Consider the following 20,400-nt stretch of genomic DNA (forward strand, 5'->3'; position numbering starts at 1 on the left):
AAGACTAACATTGGTCTGGCCCAAATATGAACCCCTTGTCCTTGGACTTCAAATTATGGTGAGTAGCCTCAAAAGATATGATCCGCTCTAATCGACAGGCGTAGGCGAGTCGTTTAAGCACTCTCTAGAAGAAGTTGTAACTACTTTTTCCGTAAATACGTAAATACATAGAAACGTGGCCAGACAGTTTAATAACCTGCATTAGAGCCAAAGTTACTCATTTCGAAAATAATAAGTTTAATTGTACAATATTACTTTGTAAAAATATTTTTTCGATGAAAAAAGTCCGCTGAGTTTGTTGCGCCCGTTCTTCTCAGGTCTGAGGCATCGTTTATATACATGAGGTCGTTTTAGAATGGGTGGTAGTTTTTGATTTTCAATAAGTGATGACATGACATAAGACATCCTATTTTGAATAAAAATATTTGAATTTGAAATATAATTCTTTTTTTTTAATTGCTACAACTTCATTAAATAAATATATAGGTATTATAAGGTATCTTAAGATTACATAACGTCGTGATCAAATAAATATTTTTTTATTTGTAACAGTACGGCCAGACTAATAATAGGAACACGTCTTATATTTTATAGGTATATAATCTTAAAAGGCTTTTAACGGCTTTAAATAATAGATAAGCAAGGGAAGCATTAACGGGAAATTACTTACGCCAGTATGTGTTGTGAATTTTTAAGGTAATTCAAGTTAAACACTCTGTTTAAATGAGATTTTCACCTATGTATTGACTCATCACATTATCTATGGGTAAGAATATTGCTAGTCAAATAAACTTTATTCAATTAGGCATAAACTAAACGCTTTTGAATCGTCACTATAAATATTTCTATTAAATTACTGAATTTAGCACAATATGTTCGCAAAAAGTTGAGCTCGTGAGAAGAACATACAAGAAACTTGACGACAACTCTTTTAATCAAATAGAGTATTTTACAATGGCTGTATAATGATTCTCTAGAATTCACTTTCAACGTGTTTAGGTGAGCGAAGAATTTTACGAAACGGATTTTACGAAATTCCACCCACCCATTTTTTTATTATGAAAAGAACAACGTCTGTCAGGTTAGCTAGTTTATAAATACATGTTAATTGCATGGTTAGGGACAAACTTAATGCCCTATTTTGGAGCTAATTCAAACTAAAAAATCCCCAATGCAAAAAATTATTCAGGTATCGAAATTATTATTTCATATTAATACTATTTCATTTTATTTATAATAATTTTATGAATCGGCGTATGCTTGACATTACATATCTGTACAAAATTGTAACCAATAAAATAGATTCTGTAGACATATTAAATTGAATAACATTTCAAGTACCTCAACGTAAGAACTAATATTGGACGGAATGAACCTATCTATAGGATTTGTTCCACATATAACTATAATTTTAAATAATGCTGATTTAGATCTCTTCAACAACAATTTAGCGGATCTCAAACGAAAATTACTTGCAATTGCTTAATATTGTCATAAGATTTTCTTGTATATATCAATAAATTAATTTATTTCAATCAAAATTTTGTAAAAAGTTTAATTTAATTTACTAGTATTTTGCTTTAATGTTTAAGTCTTGTTTTTGCTTATTGTAAATATCTATTATGAAATGCTGTGAATGCATTTAAGTAATAGATATACTAGACTATATAGAATCTTAATAATGTGTTAGCAAATGTCATGTATACCTATTGTTGGTGTTACAATAAATAAATAATTAGTTGGTGTGAACTTTGTCTAATATTAAGGTATGAAGTTTTCACCTCGTTCGCGAGTAATGTGTTACAATATGTAATTGAAGTAACTACCTCAGCTTATGAGGGTCTTGTGGCGCCAGAGATAAGGCACGTTGAGGGCTTTGTTAAAGTAACCGTAAAATGTAATAAGGCGGTCACGGTAATGTGAACATGCTCCACTTTTCACCTTTTAACCAACAGTTACGAGCACCTAACCACTGTTTAGATATCCTTAGAACTAACTTAACGCAAAGTTGTTTGTTACAGCTTTAAAGCTATGCCCTAGACTTGATGTAAGTTGTTTCTTAATTTTAATTAAATATTGCAGTATATTTTATAAGTAATATGGCTACAGTATTTTCATTGATTAACGCGAGCGTTACTCATTTAAATAAAACACTTCAACTTCAACCACCTAAAAACAAGATCTGGAATAGTCTTGAAACGTCGGGTTAACTTAAATAAAAATTTAACTTTTACGCAAAAATCTAATGTAAAACCGTTACAATTACACGCGTTTTAATCCTTTAAAAGTGTTGTATTTAAAAGTAGTATGGCTACATAAATAATATAGTCTTCAGATCTTTACACATCAGATCGAATTTTGAAATATCAATGTTTTATTGTTATGCAATTGATGATTTGCTTAAAACCGTCTTTAAATCACCACCAATTTATAAAAGAAACTCTTTCTTTGACGTTTCATCAGATTTAAAAATAAGCGATGTACATTGAAAATTTACTAATAATATAATTGATATAAATTAATATAATTTAATTTATTACGTACTATGACGTAGTTTGATACCTTTCTTTTTTTACGATTCTTTGCTATTATCGATCACAAAGCAGTTGTGTAAAGACTGTTTCGGATATTTAGATCTATATTTTTTTAAATAACAGGATTAAATTCTTGATACACGCTTGACTGAAAAATAGTAGTGGTGAAATTAATAAAAAAAACACGCGTGCTTCAAAAAAAGCACGTACACCTTCCTTAAAGGCCGGCAACGCACCTGTGATTCCTCTGGTGTTGCAAGATAGTGGGCGGCGGTGATCACTTAACAACAGGTGACCCGTACGCTCATTTGTCCTCCTATTCCATAAAAAAATGACACAACACCATATGAAGAACAATGTGTCCTTTACTTAACAATAAAATAAGAAAGAAAACATATTAATTGTCTAGTTGAGATTGTTATTCAAAAGCTTCAAATATTTAAGTTAGTGCGTTAAAAAGGGTTTTATAAATAAACTGATTTGATGAGTTAAACCAGTATATTAATTATTATTATTGCTTCAATATACAATTTTCATTTCAAATTATCTCAAAAATTTTACTTAAATAATGACAATTTTCAGTTGAAACAAAACAGTCGTGAACTAAAACTGAAATGTGCAATCTGCAAAAAAGTCTATCGAATAAATTTTCCAGTTTGTGGTTGTGATAATACAAGTTCGATCAAATACACTATATTTAGAAAAAAAAATACTATTTTAAGTTTTTTTGTGTCCTGTTATTTACTTAAGTTAAATCACGTTAAAAAAACGCGTAAAACCAGCATCACCACACTAAGCTGCTAAGAACGAAATTAGTTAAATTTTTCTGTTTTTACCCTGAGTGTAATTCTGTTTACTCTGATAAGAAAAGCTGCGGAATTAATTTTCACCACATTGTTTACTACGTTCAGTGTTTTTATGCAAGATATTATTCGTTGAAACTCGTGCCTACTAACTAAATTATTAATAATTACAATACTTTAAAATTAAGAAATAAACCATTGAAATAATATCCAATATTTAAATATTTTTTTTAAATTCTGTATTTGATGACGTCTTTAATTTTTTTAAATATTTTAATTTTATATTGTAGTGCCGCTCAGAATTTTTGGGTTTTTCAAGAACCCTGAGCGGCACTGCATTGTAATGGGTAGGGCGTATCAATTACCATCAGCTGAACGTGCTGCTCGTCTCGTCCCTTATTTTCATAAGAAAAAAATATATTATATTTAAATACATTCAATTATTTACTCTTTCATTCATAATTAACAAAAAAATCCTGGTCGAATTATCTATATGAAATTTCACAATAGGAATTCACCGGTGTTTTCTTTAAGTGATTGCTGATGAGTGAACCACACCTCATTTGACACCCATAATTTATTTTGTCTTCCAGAATTGAGAAAATTCAACAAAAGACTCAATGTAAATAGTAAACCTACTACTGTGGCCAATAAAAAAAACGGTTACGTGATACAACAAAGTGAGAATAGGAATACAGTTCAGTCATAAGAAGCCAATTGTGAGATTCCGCCGCTAGCAAGCAATAGTTTTGATCTTATTAGATTTAATCTTTTCCTCTTTGGTGAGGTTAAGGATGACTAAGACCATATCGAATGGTTTTTTGGTGATGGTTCAGCACATACGGTGCACCTCATGAGCCAGGTAACCCTGTTCTTTGCGCCAGTAGTTCGGCCTCAACTAATTCCGTAGGGACATTCCTTATGACGACCCTCAGGTGCTTCTCCTCAGGCAGAACGTAGGAGCGGAAACCCACAATCATCTCTCTGAGGAGAGAGGTTAAGACGTGGTGGTCCGCTAACTTTTTTTTTGATGAGAGACTGGTACGCTCTCGCCTGGAAGGAGAGCGTCTTCGGAATTTTATTTTTCACCGCCATCAAGCGACCTCTGTCTCCTATGATATGATAGGTGGCGGTTGGTGCGGTTTTGCGGATGGCACGGACACGGAAGTGGACACGGAAGTTGACGCGGAAGTGAACGCGGATGTGGAGCCGGTCTTCGTTGCGGCTTTCTTGGCGGGCGTGTGTGTGTGAGAAGGCGATTCGCGGCCGCTCTTCTTCTTTCTGCTGACGACCTAAAGGTCGTTTATGAAGTCGTCAGCGTTATCGTCTGATGTAACCGACGAGACGCTCGCGACTAAAGGACTAACGCGAATAGGTAGCACATACAATAGTATTTTATTAATGTTAATGATGTAAGGTTTGCTTATAAGAGATGTAATAATAAATTAAATCTTTATTGTAATTTTATACTTTTTAGTTTTTGAAGTCGGTTTCTAGTTATTAAAATTACACTTATTCACGGAAAAAAATTATGTGATGGAAAAAAATAAATAATTACACATTTTACGATACTTTTTGAGTAAAAGTTAAGTTACCAATTATGTGAAGCGAGGCGGTGGAGAAAACTCAATCAAGCACAAGAGTTGCGGAGAGTGATTTTTGGCTAACTACGTGTAATTATATAAGTTAAGGTTCAGTTCGCCATTAGCAGTATACGTTTTTTATTTATTACAAATCAAATCCTACACTTGAAATGTGGCATTTTTATACAGGTCATTCGGAACGCATATTTCCGCAGAGATCAACGACCAAGAATCTTCTACAAACATGTCAGAAAACACATATTTTCAGAAACTGACAAAAAATTTGCATCATTATTTTTACACGCTTTTTATAAGCTTCACCTGTATGTATATTTGTTTGTAACCGTCTCATTTAGGCGCGATTTTGACCCACTTATAACGGAGAGCTTTCGTTCAAACTTCGTAGATTTATCAGTTCCGACGACAATACATTAATTTGAAATAAGTATTTCATTTTTCAATTTGCAAAATAATATTTTTGTTAAATTTTATATAATTTTTTCATCGATAAGGTAGAAATGTTCATTTTAAATTTCAACCATTATATTTTTCAACCAAAGCATGTTTTTTATTTTTTTTTTAAACTACTTTTATTCTAATTGACGTAAAACCATATTTTGTAAACATATGAATATGTGGTGACCACTAAACATCTGATGACCCGTGCGCACGTTTTTCTACCTCTTCCATAGACAATGACAAACAACTTTTGCAGCGATAGCGTTGCGTTTGAATCGAAACTAAAACAATATGCAAGAATTAAAACGCTTTTGTTGTTTACAAGCGGGCTGTGTTGTCACTGTGGGCTTGCTGAGGGATACCAGCTTTTCAATATATACCATAAGAAAGGAGAAAATTTTTTCGTCTTAGAAAGGCAAGCCAAGGCTTATTAAATTTTTTTGTGATAAGCGAATGGAAGAAGAAGGAAGTTACTAAGATTAAGAAAAACATCAATAATAATCAACTCAAGAACTTTTGAAAAATCACACAAAAGAGATAACAAACGGTTTTCATAAAGCTACTTTGAACATTCGATCTCTTAGAATCACCGAAAAACTTCATGAAAATAGAAATTTTGCTTACGGACTAAATAATTTTAAGATACTAAACTGGTGAGATTTATGTCTTAGGAAGGGAGGGGAAGAGGCTTCGTAGCTTCCCTTTATCGACCATATGTCTTTATCCTGGCGATCATTTCACCGACACTTGACAAAGTACCTAATAAGGATCACATTCCTCAGGATGAGTAACAGTTTGAAAATAATATGTGATTAATATATAATACTTATAAAATAATAATAGAGTCCAAATGATTGCGAAACTAAAGTGGCAGTGGGCAGGGCACATAGTTCGACGGACAGATGGCCATTGAGGCAGTTAAGTGATCGAATGGCGACTACGTACCGGAAGACGCAGTGTTGGTAGGCACAAGAAGGACTGAAGATCTAGTCAAGATCGCTGAAATACGTTGGATGTGGGCAGCGCAGGACCGATCGTCGTGGAAATCTTTGGGGGAGGCCTTTGTGCAGCAGTAGACGTCTTCCGGCTGATGATGATGATATAATACTTAGTTATTGATGAGATGTTTGTTGGTCCGTTGCAAATGAAATATTATTTTTTCTACAACTGTAGGCCTCTGATTTGTTTCCACTTTGAAATCTCAAGGTTAAAATATTTTTAAAGCTTTCAAATCATATTTTAAATAAGGTATGGTAGGAGCTTGTATCTCCCTTAATCAAATGATGTACGTGGACTAACTGTTCTTGGCCGATTACCTTTTTTATGCTTAGTAATTTACCACCAATCGAAATTTATATACATCGAGATACAGCGAGTAATTTTTCAAATATGATCAAAACAGATGGGTCCGTGTCTACTAATTGAAAACGTACCCAATCCCCATTATCTCTATGTTAGCTTTGCAAGAAATAATATTCCCAATAAAACAAGATCTTTTAGTAAATATTTTATTAATCAGTAGAAGGAATACGCTACATCACAAATTTTGGACAAAATGCACTAAGCATGAAGTCAGTTAAATAAGATTCTTGCTTTTGTATGTCTTGATATAAGCAGTGATAATACGAGTATGAACTGAGCCTGGCACAGGTATGTTGGTATGTCATTTTGTGGTCCAATTTGAATGATGCTAGCCGGTAATATCATCGGGGATATGAGCAAGGAAACGACATCTATGTGATACAATATTTACTTTTATTACTGCACTTAGACCATTTTATGGTGTACCAAAATATTTAATCTCAGCAAGTGGCAGGCGGTTATCCCATACATAGCGATGCCTGAATGCCAAATCCCGGTGGCGGAGGACATTCTAGCAATGTCGTTTGTCCTGATATTGGTTCCGCGGCACATCTCCCACTTCTGTATGGAAACATATAATTATCCGGTTTTCTTTTCCCAAAAATGACCCCTATTGGTCAGTGATTAGTGACTCTATCTAATGAGCTAGAAGTCCGTGGAATTCCAACTCAAACATTTTATATTTGTTTTGTTTCCGATGGATAAGTATTTAGGCGTGTTTGAGTCGCATAATGTACTGTCTTTTTCTTTTATTGCATTACAAATGGTTGCCTGGAAGAGAGCACTAAATAGTGATAAGGCCGCCATTTGCACCATATGATGTTATTATGTATAGTTAGTATAAAGTTAGTAGTTAAGTTACATTTGGTCAAGTGTTGTCAAAAAAGTGTAATAAATATATAAATAAATATTTTTTTACCTATCCAATGTATTAAAATACAATGAATTATATATTTCGCTTAGCGTGTAAATAAGTAATAATAAGTTAAGGTTTTATAAGATTATTGTTTGGTTATTGGCAGTATAAGGCTGATATCTATAGAGTGTACTTAAGTTTACTCACGAAAAACTAAGCTATATTTTAAGTAAGTAAAGTCTGAGTACGTTCTATAGATCTCAGCCTAAGACTTACTGTGGTCCGGCTGGAGGAATACCTCCACACTTTAGTGTTTCAATTATTCTGTATACGTCGCACACTGTGACATCCTCCTGCAACAATTAATATTATATTCTAGTCTGTTGCGCTAAAAGATACATAATAAATCGCAAGTCACAAATCACATCTTTATAATATATATTTAATGAAAATGGTCTTTGTTTGAGGCTCTCGATTTATTTGATTTATTGGTCAGATTGCCATATACATCTACGCGGATTAAGTTAACTTCATACGTTTTTTCCGCTTAAATATATTGCTATTAGATTTTATGTTAGTACATATGCTCTGAATATTTCCAGTGCTTTCTAATAATATAGCATATAAACAAAACCTGAGCTTTGGTGCATTCGTAAACGCGACAAATAAATATCGGCTTGACTGCCCTGACTACCGATCCCACTGTACCTATACAATCAAACGATAAGTTATACGTTGTTCAATTTCAAGATGTCCGCTCATCTCACCTGGGCTTTATCCGAACAATGTTTGACAAATTGGAAGCAGGCTAACGAATAAATTCAGAAGTTTTAGGATATTTTGTGAATTCTCTCTTTTCTCATACACATATTTTTTAATATGCCCACAGACAAACGCAAGATCAACGTGAAGTCTTAAGACTTGCTTCAAGTTTTTATGTCGAAAACTAGTATATTTTTTATGATAATAAGGGACGAGACGAGCAGGACTTTCAGCTGATGGTAATTGATACGTTCTGCCCATTACAATGCAGTGCCACTCAGAATTCTTGAAAAACCAAAAAAATCTGAACGGCACAACAATAATTGCGCTCGTCAGACCAAAAGATAATAATGTTTACACATTACTGCATCACGGCAGAAATAGGCGCCGTTATGGTGCCCATAATCTAGTCAGTATCTTGTGCAATGGAGCCTCCCATTCATTATTACCATCAACTGATCGTCCTGCAGCAAGTCTCGTCCCTTATTTAAAAAAAATATAGATTTCCTTTGCGTTAGATGTACTCATCGACTCGTCAACTGCAACGATTAATATAAATTTTAGTCTGTTGCGCTAAAAGATACATAATAAATCGCAAGTCACAATTAGTCACATCTTTATAATATATATTTAATGTAAATGGTCTTTGATTGAGGCTCTTTCACGCCTAAACCACTAATCTTATCGACATGAATGTACAACCATTCGATGCGAAATTTATCCTAGATGGTTTGTGGCTACTTGTTTTTTATTGTTGAATCTATTTCCATTTAAAATTCGGCGATTCGAAGCGGGCCAGAACGGCTAGTATAATTATAAGGACATTTTTATGGAAGAGAAGAATTTATACTGGTCACCTGATCACTGTGTGACAATTTATAGTGATCACCGCAGCCCATGCTCTCTTGTAACACCAGAAGAATCACAAGAGTTCGACAGATGAAACCACAACTTGAGAGTTGAACAAAGCATACAAGATTTTATCAACGATACGTCACTCGGACGGTTGGCTCAGTTGGAAGAGCGCTCGCACGGAACGCAAGAGCACCGCATTTTGTTTTGTTTTCAAATGTTATTTGTGTAATTAATGCCAGAAGTGAGAGTTATCACTTTAAAACATAACAAATTGTTAATAATTATACTACTTGGGATGATAGATAACTAAAATAAAATAATAGAACTTATCATCCTACATAAAATGCACTATTTTATACTCGTTGCTTTGAAAGTTGGAACTATGTCCAAAATAAGGTAAGACTCGCTTTATTATTAATAGTTATTATCTCTATAGTAATTATGTTGCAACGTAGCTAGTATACCTCGAGCAACAGAAGCTACAACTATTATTTATACGTTGGCAAGACTCCAGCTTCACTCACGTAGTAATCATCGTCGACAACCATCAAAGGAGCGTTCGCGCATGCGCCCTGGCACTGCACCGTGTCCACTCCGAACATTCCATCTGGAGACAGTTTCCCAGTGTAGCAGCATGTGGCCTGTTCTACCGCACGGAGAATGACGTCAGAGCCGAGAAGCATACATGGTGTCGTTACACAAACCTTAATGTTATACTTGCCTCTGTATCGCCTGAAAATTAAATCTTTTGGAAGTAAAAGTTCTTTACACACGTTTGACTTGCGGAGTAAGCTGGAGAATGCGTGACAAGAGAATTACGTTCAAACGCTAGCGTTACGCGAACGGTGATTTTTTGATTATTTCGTAATTTATTTTCGTTCTAAAGCACTCTCGTTTTCTCTTATTCTACATTTTTTTTTTCACAGAATTATTTTGTAAGCTCATTAACCTATCACTTGGAATTATTTTAATCTTGAAAGTATTTTTTGATGTTAGTGGCAGATTATATCTGTGAAAATATTATCTATATTTCTGTCGGCCCATATTAATTTTATTAAATATCTAAGTTGATATTCATTGAAAGTTTGTTAGATAATTAAAGTAAACATAAACCATTTTAAAATGTGATATTAATATTACTAGAATAAATCGGAATATCGATGAAATTTGAAGTAATTTTTAGATCAAAACACTGCATTTTAGGCAACATATTAATTAGGTACGATAAAACTGTTTTAATTAGTCGTTATTTTGCTAAATCCATAATTCTGCGAATGTTATTAGTTTTTTTGAGTGTTCTTTCCGCTCAGTCTTTAAAAAATCCATCACATTCCAGTTTCAAATGTAATATTTTGTTTATCCAAATGATTTGAGTTTTCAATTCGACACGAGACTGGCAGGAGACTGCTAGATTTTGGCGAGTCAACGCGTCCTGAGGATGCCTCGTGTAGAGGCGAAACACGTGTCGAATTTGGATAATAGTGGATTTCCGCATAGTAACGCCTACTTCAATATTTTTTTTTATATTTTGTTTATTTTTAATTGTAACAGTATTTATGGCCAGACTGAGTAATAAATGAAAACTTTACCTTTTATACATCGTATAAAACGTTGCCCACTCGTATACTCTCATTCGTGGTATACGAAGCACCTCGGCGACCTTGTGCATAGCTGATATAGGAACCCAGCCGATTTGTCTTTGAACAATGTCCAATGCTCCAAATAAGGCTGATCGCTGGCAACCCTCAGGATAGTTTTTAATCAACGCACATATCCTCTAACATATAAAGTATAATTAGCTGTCGCTCTAAAGGTTACAAAACTATATTACATAAATTGTTATCATAGAAAAGGTTGTATGAAAAGCTTGTTGCATTATCTTTTAATTTAAATAGTAAATGTAATGTACATTGAACATCAAAAGAAAATAAAAAGATATTTTTTGCTAAGAATCATAACAGAGTTGAACTTAGTATTCCGTAGCACGAATTAGGAGGTAAAAATATTGAAGTTGATAGAGCTTTAGTCCACGATTATAATGATTAAACTCTTATTACAAGGTAATGCACCATTTTCTAGAAAATTACGTTAAACATTCTAACCGAAAATGGGTATATCATGGAAATAAAACGCTACATGATCGCTGGCATAGCTTTGCAAGGCTAAAAGCTGAATACGAATCAGAACACAGGAATATTCACGCAACTAGTAACTACGAAAGAATAAACATTGCATTAAAGAAATAAACAAAAAATCATAGAAAAAATTAGAACTTCCTTAGGCGTGACCTGGGGGTAACTCAGCATATTTTTCAAAAGTCAACCGAAACAATTTTTAACCATTATAATTTAATGGTTTAAAAAAATTGTTTCAAATTGCTTGCTTGCTTGAAAATCTCCAAGTGTATTTGTTTATTTAAGACTACTTTTGTAATAAAAGTTCTCAGTCTGACTTATGCGACATTCGTTAATTGGAACGAAGTTCCTTATCGCGCGTTGTGAATAGACGGAAAAAATTCTTACGAAAAGTTGTCACGACACTTTTTGCTATAGTAAGCTATTGTAAGCTGTGCGGCGTGCGCATGTTTCTCTGTCTGTCTGTTATAAATGGATATTAAATAATAATAATATTTTTTATTATTATATTAATAATAATATTATTAATTTATTTAATATTAAATTTATAATTAAATTATTAATATATATATTAATTATAAGAAATGTTATAAAATAATATTATAAATATTAAATAATATAATATTAATAATTTTCTTATAATAATTAATATAAATAATATATATAATATATTATATATTATATATATATATATATATATATATTTAATAATTAATTTAAAAAATAAAATTTAAAATTAATATATATAAAATTTTACTACAATTCCTTCACTAATTAATCGAAAGGAACTTCGTTCCATCCGGGTGTCCCTTGACAAAAAGGTTCGAGCTCATACAGCCATATTCGTTAATCTATATATAAGAGCATGTTTGTTTGTATGTTCTCTAATAACTCCTAAACTATTCGACTGATCTCAATGAAATCTTTTGTAATAGATTCGTTTTTCAGGTCAGCTAGTATTCAATAACAACGTTATATTAATATGTGTTATAATAATAATTTAATCTTCAATTTCTTATTAATTTTATTCAATTATTTATTAAAACACGGCTTTAAATAATGTAAGTATATTAGTAATGGCATAAATTAATTCTTCTTGTCTTTCAACTTTTAAAGTATATATAATATATTGACACGGGAGTGGATCAGGGATTGGAAATAATACTCCGCTTATAGGAATGAGTCTTTATTTGCGTTCACTTTTTCTGAACTTGCGCTTCGCCGGTCTGCCGCTGTTCCTCTTGTGGGCGGCGTTACCTTCAACGCGTCACACCGCACTGAACACTAAGTCTCTTCTATCTTCTTCTTCTTGGAACACTTCCACTTTTCACTGCTTCTTCTTTTCTTCTTTACACTTTAGAGTCAGAACTAGAACTGCCGTAGGCCACGCTTAGTGCGGCTTATATACCCCAGGATCCATTCTATTTTCAAAATGATCCTCCCATTCCATCTTTAAATTTAAATTGTACTAGAAAATTCTTTTAACTATTTTTATCCTGCTTACACATTTTCCATCCTTTTTTTTCTGTTCGATTTGATCCTGAACTTACTAGAAATTTTCTTTAACTTCACAAAACCCAAAAAAATCCATACACTGGTAGGTGTATCGAACCCGGGTCTACAGCGTCTAAAGTAAACACTTTTCCGCTGAGCTACGAGTATTGCTGACGGAGCTGTTGAAATTAACAATGTGTTGAAGTTTGACAACTCTCGTCATATACTTCGAAGGGTTGCTACGCAACACTGCCCCCTCCCAAGACATGATCGTCCCGATCATCGTTGCTTCCGTAGTACTTAGCCACCCGATCGACATGTACGATTTTCGGGGGACTTCGAGGGGTACTCTGGATCCTGAGAGTCACATCATTTATCCTTGTGATTACTTTATATGGTCCCTCCCAACTTGGTTGGAGCTTCGGAGACTTCCCCTTTCGCCTTACAGGATTGTGTAACCAAATCAGGGTTCCCTCTTCAAAACTAGGAATATTAGCTCTTCGATCGTAGCGGGTCTTCATCCGTTCACTTGCCTTAAGCCCATTTGTTCTAATTTCCTCGTAGATGTCAACCATTTTTTTCCGTAACTCATCCACATATTCTGTTATACTTTTCGGAGTATCCGGTGGACAGCCTGAGAGTAAATCAGCTGGCAATTTCAATTCCCTTCCAAAATTGGCGTACGCAGGAGTCACCGTTGTTGTCTCGTGTATTGCGCTTATATACGACATAAGAAACAGTGGAATGTACTCATCCCAGTTATCCTGATGACTGTCCACTACTTTTGCCAGATGTCGCTCCAATGTTTGGTTAAACCTCTCCACCATCCCGTCCGACTGTGGATGATATGGCGTGGTTCTGGTCTTATGGATTCCCAAGATCTTGCAAACTTCTTGAAATACTTGTGACTCGAAGTTCCGCCCTTGGTCACTGTGCAACTCCAAAGGCACACCGAATCTGCAGAAAACTTCATACACCAGCTTCGTCGCAACGGTAACTGCTTCTTGATTCGGTAGAGCAAATGCTTCCGGCCACTTCGTGAAATAATCCATCATCACCATTATGTAACGGCTTCCAGCTTTGGTGACTGGAAACGGTCCGGCTATATCCAGAGCTACTCTCTCCCACGGAGCCCCAACATTATACAACTTCATAGCTCCTCTGCTCCGGGTTTGAGGTCCTTTGACAGCTGCACAACTCTTGCATTTACGGCACCAGTCTTCCACATCATCACGGCAATGCAACCAGTAAAATCGTTCTTTAATTTTCATGAGAGTTCTTCTTATTCCTAAATGTGCACCTGAAGAACCATCGTGATAAGCTCTCAGGATCTCGTTCACCTTCTCCCTGGGAACGACCAGTTGCAGATGGCAATTCTTTCCTTGCGGGGTTTCCCATTTCCGGCAGAGCAACCCGTCATGCATCACCAAACTATTCCATTGTGCCCAGAGACTCTTGGTAGCCGTACTGTGTCTAGCCACTTCAGACCATTTTGGTTTGAGTGATCCACTTGCTAGCCAATGTAAAAGTGGTTGTAGATCCTTATCATCTTCCTGAGCTCTCCTCATTGCATCGTTGCTCCAGTTCCCATCGATCGAATCTGTTCTGATCAGTCGGATTATTGGATTTTCTTTCTCCTCCTGACGAATGCAATGTTTGCATTCCACCGGACAAGGTCTTCTAGATAAAGCATCTGCGTTTCCATGAGTTTTTCCTCCTCGATGTTCGATTTCAAAGTCATACTCTTGAAGTTGCTCAATCCATCTGGCCACTTGTCCTTCCGGATTCTTGAATTCTAGTAACCAAGGCGGCATGATCAGTCCTTACGAGTAATTTGCGACCCAACAAGTACTTTTTAAAATGGCAATGACTTTTTTTTAATGTCTTTACCATGGCAAGTAACTCCCTACGAGTTACACAGTAGTTTCTCTCCGGCTTCGATAAAGATTTGCTAAAGTATGCAATTACAACTTCTTGATCTCCCCTCTTCTGAGATAACACTCCACCAATTCCACAATTGCTAGCATCAGTATCTACTATGAATCTTCCCTCCGTGTCAGGATATACGAGGATAGGTGATTCACATAGTCGTTTCTTCAACTCTAAGAAAGCTTTTTCGCAGTCTTCATCCCAGGAAAAGGCTCTTTACTCCTCCGTCAGTCGATGTAAGGGCTTAGCAACATCGGAAAACCCTTTCACAAAGCGTCGATAATAAGAGCAAAGTCCAAGGAATGCTCTCACATGTGTCTTTTCTGTCGGCGTCGGCCAGTCCTTGACAGCATTTTTCTTGGCAGGATCCGTCGCAACGCCTTGCTCCGAGATAACGTGCCCCAAGTAATTCACCTGACGTTGAAAGAAGGAACATTCCTTTGGACTCGACTTCAAGTTGGCACCCTGCAGTTTTGCGAAGACTTTTTCGAGCTTCTTAAGATGATCTTCAAAACTTCGTCCCATAATGATTATGTCATCCAAGTAGACAAGGCAGGTTTCTCCCAACATACCTGCCAGCACATACTCCATCAACCTTTCGAAAGTAGCTGGGGCGTTGCATAATCCGAAGGGCATTGTTTTGAACTGCCATAACCCTTTTCCCGTTGAAAAAGCCGTCTTCTCCTTGTCTTTAGGGTCCAGATCAACTTGCCAGTAACGACTTTTCAAATCCAGAGTAGTGAACCACGTCATGCCACAAAGTGAATCTAAGGTGTCATGGATTCTTGGCAATGGATAACTGACCTTCTTAGTAACATCAATCAGACGCCGATAGTCCACACAAAATCTAGTTGATCCATCCTTCTTCTTCACCAGAACCACTGGAGAACACCATGGACTCGACGACGGTTCTATCACACCATTTTCTTTCATATCCCGAATCATGTATTCCACTTCTTGTTCGCGTACAAACGGAATACGTCTTGGTCTTTGCCGTATCGGAACAGTGTCTCCTGTGTCGATCTTGTGTTTCACCAAACCAGTTCTTCCGATGTCCCCGTCGTTCTTTGAGAAAATCCCGGAGTAGCGTAGCAGGAAATTTCTCGCTTTTATTAACTGTAGCTTGGTAAGATTGTCCTTACAGCCATCCAGAAGTTTCTGTATGTTCATATCCTGGTTTGCAGCTCCGGTCTTCCTCCCTTCTTCACACTTTCTTAACCAAGCTATCTCCTCACAAGCTCCGATCACTGTTCCCTTCCTAATGATTTGCTTGTCCTCATGAGGATTAAACACGGGAACCATCGCAATCTGGGATTTACCCACAACAGTCCTGGCTGGGATCCATGTCGTGTCCGATGTCTCTCTTTCTATTATAGCGCATTTACAAGGTCTTCCTTTGTCATCCCTTGGCAGGACTACCGGGACTAGGGTCTGCGATCTCGGATTTAAAGTAGTGTCTCTTAAGCACAACACTTTCCCAATAGTTCCGCCTTTTATTGGAATTTCTTCACCTCCATGCTTCAATACACCATTTTTCATGTCAATGGTACACTGATGATTTCGAAGAAAATCCAACCCAATGATGCAGTCATCTGTGATATCCGCGATTACCACCTTTTGCCAGTACAACGTATCCCCGATTTTCATGGCCACGACCTTCTCGCCCTGGACTGGTATGCGCTGGCCGGTAGCTGTTGTGAGTGTTAAGTTTACATTTTCTCGCATATGTCGTCTTCCGATGCTCTCTAGTCCTCTTTGGCTAACGACTGTACGTGAGGCTCCCGTATCCAAAGTGAAACGGCAAGATTTTCCATTTATCATTCCTTCTATAACTAAAGTGTTTCCGTCACATGTCTGCTTAACGAAGATCCTTGGGGCTTTGGTTCTACCGGCCAGCGCCCACCCCACTGCCCTGGCCTTTTCTAGTTTTCCTGCTGCTCCAGCGGTGATGTTGAGACCGCCGCATCCTTCCTACTTTGCGTTATGCTCACACGCCTGGGGCAAGTGCTCCTAATGTGTCCTCGCTCCCCACAACCATAGCATACTGGGTTATATGCTTGCCTTCGGCTGGAATCTGCTGGTACAATTTTGCGGAGTCTCAACGCCCGAGAATCGTGGCGAACCGCTTCCACTTCCAACGCATGTGCCACCGCTTTCTTCAAGCTGGTATGATGACTCAATCGTACGGCTGCTCTAACTTCGGCGTCCCGTATTCCATCGATGAAAACTTGGAGCAGCATTTCTTCTATTGCAGCTGGCGACGACTGATATGCTTTACGCACTAGTTTCTCGGCTTCCACGGACCACTGCTGTAGAGTTTCGCTGGCCCTTTGACTGCGGTCCTTAAGTTGCGCCCGGTACGCATGTTCGAGGTGTTTATCACCATAGCGTGCCTCCAACGCGTCAATAAGGTCTGTGTAGGTCACTTCCTCCTTCCCAGCGCCGAGTGCTTCCAATACGGAGAGTGCTTCGCCACGGAGCGCTAGTGTGAGGGCAGAGAGCGCTTCTTGGTCACTCCAACCGCAGGCTCTTCTGACCGTCTCCAATTGTAGCTTAAAGGCAGCCCAGGAAGACTTGCCGTCGTAGGGAGGTACTTTTAAATTTCTGCTCGATGTGGTTCCGCACGAAACTCCTGTGTTGGCTAAAGGACACACGACCCTCCCACTGAGCTGATTAATGGTAACTTCCATCTCTCCCATCTTCCGTTGAAAGTTCTCTTCAACTTTGTCCATCTTCTTTTCCACACTGTCAATCCGGGCGATCTCTTTTTCCACAGCGTCAATACGGGTGGAGTTTTTCTGCACAACGGATAAAATGTCTTTGGAGAGGCCTTCATGCCTCGCAGCTGCTCCTCCTGTCGGCGTGCTTGTTCCTCCTGTTGGCGCGCTTGCTCCTCTTTCAAGCCCAGCAGCTGCTCCTCCTGTCGGCGGGCTTGCTCCTCCTGTCGGCGCGCTTGCTCCTCCTGTCGGCGCGCTTGCTCCCTCTGTCGGCGCGCTTGTTCCTCTTGCAAGGCCCGCAGCTGCTCCTCCTGTCGGCGCGCTTGCTCTTGCATCATGGCGGCCATCTGCTGCATGAGCGCGCTGATGTCTACGGCAGGAGCCTGCGGTGCTGAAACGGTCGCACTGAGTCCAGAGCTGGATGTTTCTGACTCGTCCTCTGCCGCTGCAGCTGCTCCCGCTCGCGTGGTCACTCCTTTCTCGTTCCTGGGCACTAATGGCATCATTCCAATCCCACTTCTGACACCAATTGACTCGGGAGTGGGTCAGGGATTGGAAATAATACTCCGCTTATAGGAACGAGTCTTTATTTGCGTTCACTTTTTCTGAACTTGCGCTTCGCCGGTCTGCCGCTGTTCCTCTTGTGGGCGGCGGTACCTTCAACGCGTCACACCGCACCGAACACTAAGTCTCTTCTATCTTCTTCTTCTTGGAACACTTCCACTTTTCACTGCTTCTTCTTTTCTTCATCTTCTTCTTCTTTACACTTTCGAGTCAGAACTAGAACTGCCGTAGGCCACGCTTAGTACGGCTTATATACCCCCGGATCCGTTCTATTTTCAAAATGATCCTCCAATTCCATCTTTAAATTTAAATTGTACTAGTAAATTCTTTTAACTATTTTTATCCTGCTTACACATTTTCCATCCTTTTTTTTCTGTTCGATTTGATTCTGAACATACTAGAAATTTCCTTTAACTTTACAAAACCCAAAAAAAATCCATACACTGGTAGGTGTATCGAACCCGGGTCTACAGCGTCTAAAGTAAACACTTTTCCGCTGAGCTACGAGTATTGCTGACGGAGCTGTTGAAATTAACAATGTCTTGAAGTTTGACAACTCTCGTCATATACTTCGAAGGGTTGCTACGCAACAATATATAGTATAAACTGGATGTCCTAGAATAGGTGGGACAAGCAAGGGCAAACGAAAATAACATATTTTGTCTATGAGCTTTCAGATAAGCAAAAAAAGGATATATGTATATATCTGTTAATTATTCTATAAGTTAATTAAAATTAAGTTTTACTTCAATCGCGCGTAAAGATTACACACACACACTTTTTTAACAGGCCGTCAAGTCTGGGCTCTAGCCTTTTTAGTCTAAAAATAAATTATTGATGAAGCCGTCTAGTCTGTTCCAGACTATTTCCACGTTTCATTTCACTGTTTTACATTTACAATTTACAGTTTTTAGCCACCCGCCGCCCGCGTTCGTTTTATTTGCGTGCCTTCGCGTTTTGGGGATCAATTTTTTTTTCGTTATGTACTTGAAAACTGTGCATTAACTTATAATAAGAATAGTAGCAATGTAATCACGGATGGAAGTTCTAACAATTACAAGTTATAAAAATTTGTTAGGTTAGGCTATTTTAGAACAGTTAAAACAACTACCAAAACCGAACTGTAGGAGTTTTCCCCTCTTTCCCTTTCTTTCCTCACCAAATTAGTGAGGGGAGGGTGTACCCGCCTCGCCCACTTGCCCTTCTCCTGGTTCCCCCCCTCAAGCTATGGGACACTAAGTCTTAACCTCATAACAGACTATCAATGTTAACACAATATTTGTTAAAAAAATCTGAATGTAAGCAAATTGATGCATTACCGACATGTTAGCTTCGGTGAATTCAAAAGGCGTGCTGGCATTATTATCCGGACTATCACGATGAACCACAAGTTCACTTTTAAGAAGTCTAGTGGTCGACAAGTTTCGTATTGTATGAGGAACCTGAAAGAAGAATAATTTTAGTTGTACCTATTTGCTAGACTGAAAATACAAACTAAATAAAAAAATAAAATGTTAGTGCTATTTTAATATAATACTTACGTAGGTGCCAAGTTTAGAAAAGGATTTACATGTACTTAGTAGCGTTGTAGCCATTAAAATAAATCTGTAATCAACTAACTTTGAAAAGCCTGTAATAATATTTAACAAATAGCGAAATATTATCCGATTTATTTCTAAATGTCAGTCAAGTAATGACATACATATTTATCTTGAAACACCTAACCATGAAGTCTTTATTCAATATAACCTTAAAGGAATAAATGATTTGTGTCAAAATATTGTAAAATAGTGTTAAAATATTGTAGAATTTCAACGCGATGATATGAAATAATGTGAAGTTCTTTCTGTAAGTACTGCCATTATGATTCATCCCCAAATTTTTTATGACTGTTTCTCAAATGTAAATATACGATAGTTAGTAGCAAGTTAGTAGTTTGCAGCCTAGCGAAACTCTCTAAGAAAAAAGCGACTCGATTGTATGAAACATGCAGTCATTGATAGATTGACAGATGATGGCTATAATCTTCTAAAAAATTTAAAAATAAAAACATATTTAACAAAAAAACAACTGACTTCAAAAACACTAGTTCTAGTTACGATTCTTGTTATTTTTGGAATCCTTGTCCTTCTGCCGCGACTCGCTCTCGTCTCCTCACGACTCAAGCACATCTCACCTATAACTATGTATGATGTTAAATTAAATTAATTAATTAGATTGTATAAAAATACGCAATAATTTTATACTTTTTAGGGATTATTCTATCTATTATTTTGGAATAGTGGTTTTGAAGTCAGTTGTTTTGTTAATTTTTTTTTTTATTTTAAGTGAATTTAAAATACTCTTA

At 36.9% G+C, this 20,400-nt stretch overlaps 1 protein-coding gene across 1 annotated transcript; it reads right to left on the bottom strand.

Annotated features, from left to right (window-relative positions):
- Positions 1-7,115: 7,115 nt before the first annotated feature.
- On the bottom strand, positions 7,116-19,727 carry LOC126976835 (NADH dehydrogenase [ubiquinone] flavoprotein 2, mitochondrial-like). Its single transcript, XM_050825459.1, has 6 exons — positions 19,595-19,727; positions 19,373-19,495; positions 10,804-10,991; positions 9,739-9,946; positions 7,874-7,950; positions 7,116-7,302 (listed from the first exon to the last, which is right to left on the bottom strand). The coding sequence occupies exons 1-6, from the start codon at positions 19,646-19,648 to the stop codon at positions 7,200-7,202; spliced, it is 753 nt and encodes a 250-aa protein (XP_050681416.1). The 5' UTR covers positions 19,649-19,727; the 3' UTR covers positions 7,116-7,199.
- Positions 19,728-20,400: the final 673 nt, after the last annotated feature.

This window comes from Leptidea sinapis, chromosome 42 (genome assembly GCF_905404315.1).
Source record: "Leptidea sinapis chromosome 42, ilLepSina1.1, whole genome shotgun sequence".
In the NCBI taxonomy this organism is placed as follows: domain Eukaryota; kingdom Metazoa; phylum Arthropoda; class Insecta; order Lepidoptera; family Pieridae; genus Leptidea; species Leptidea sinapis.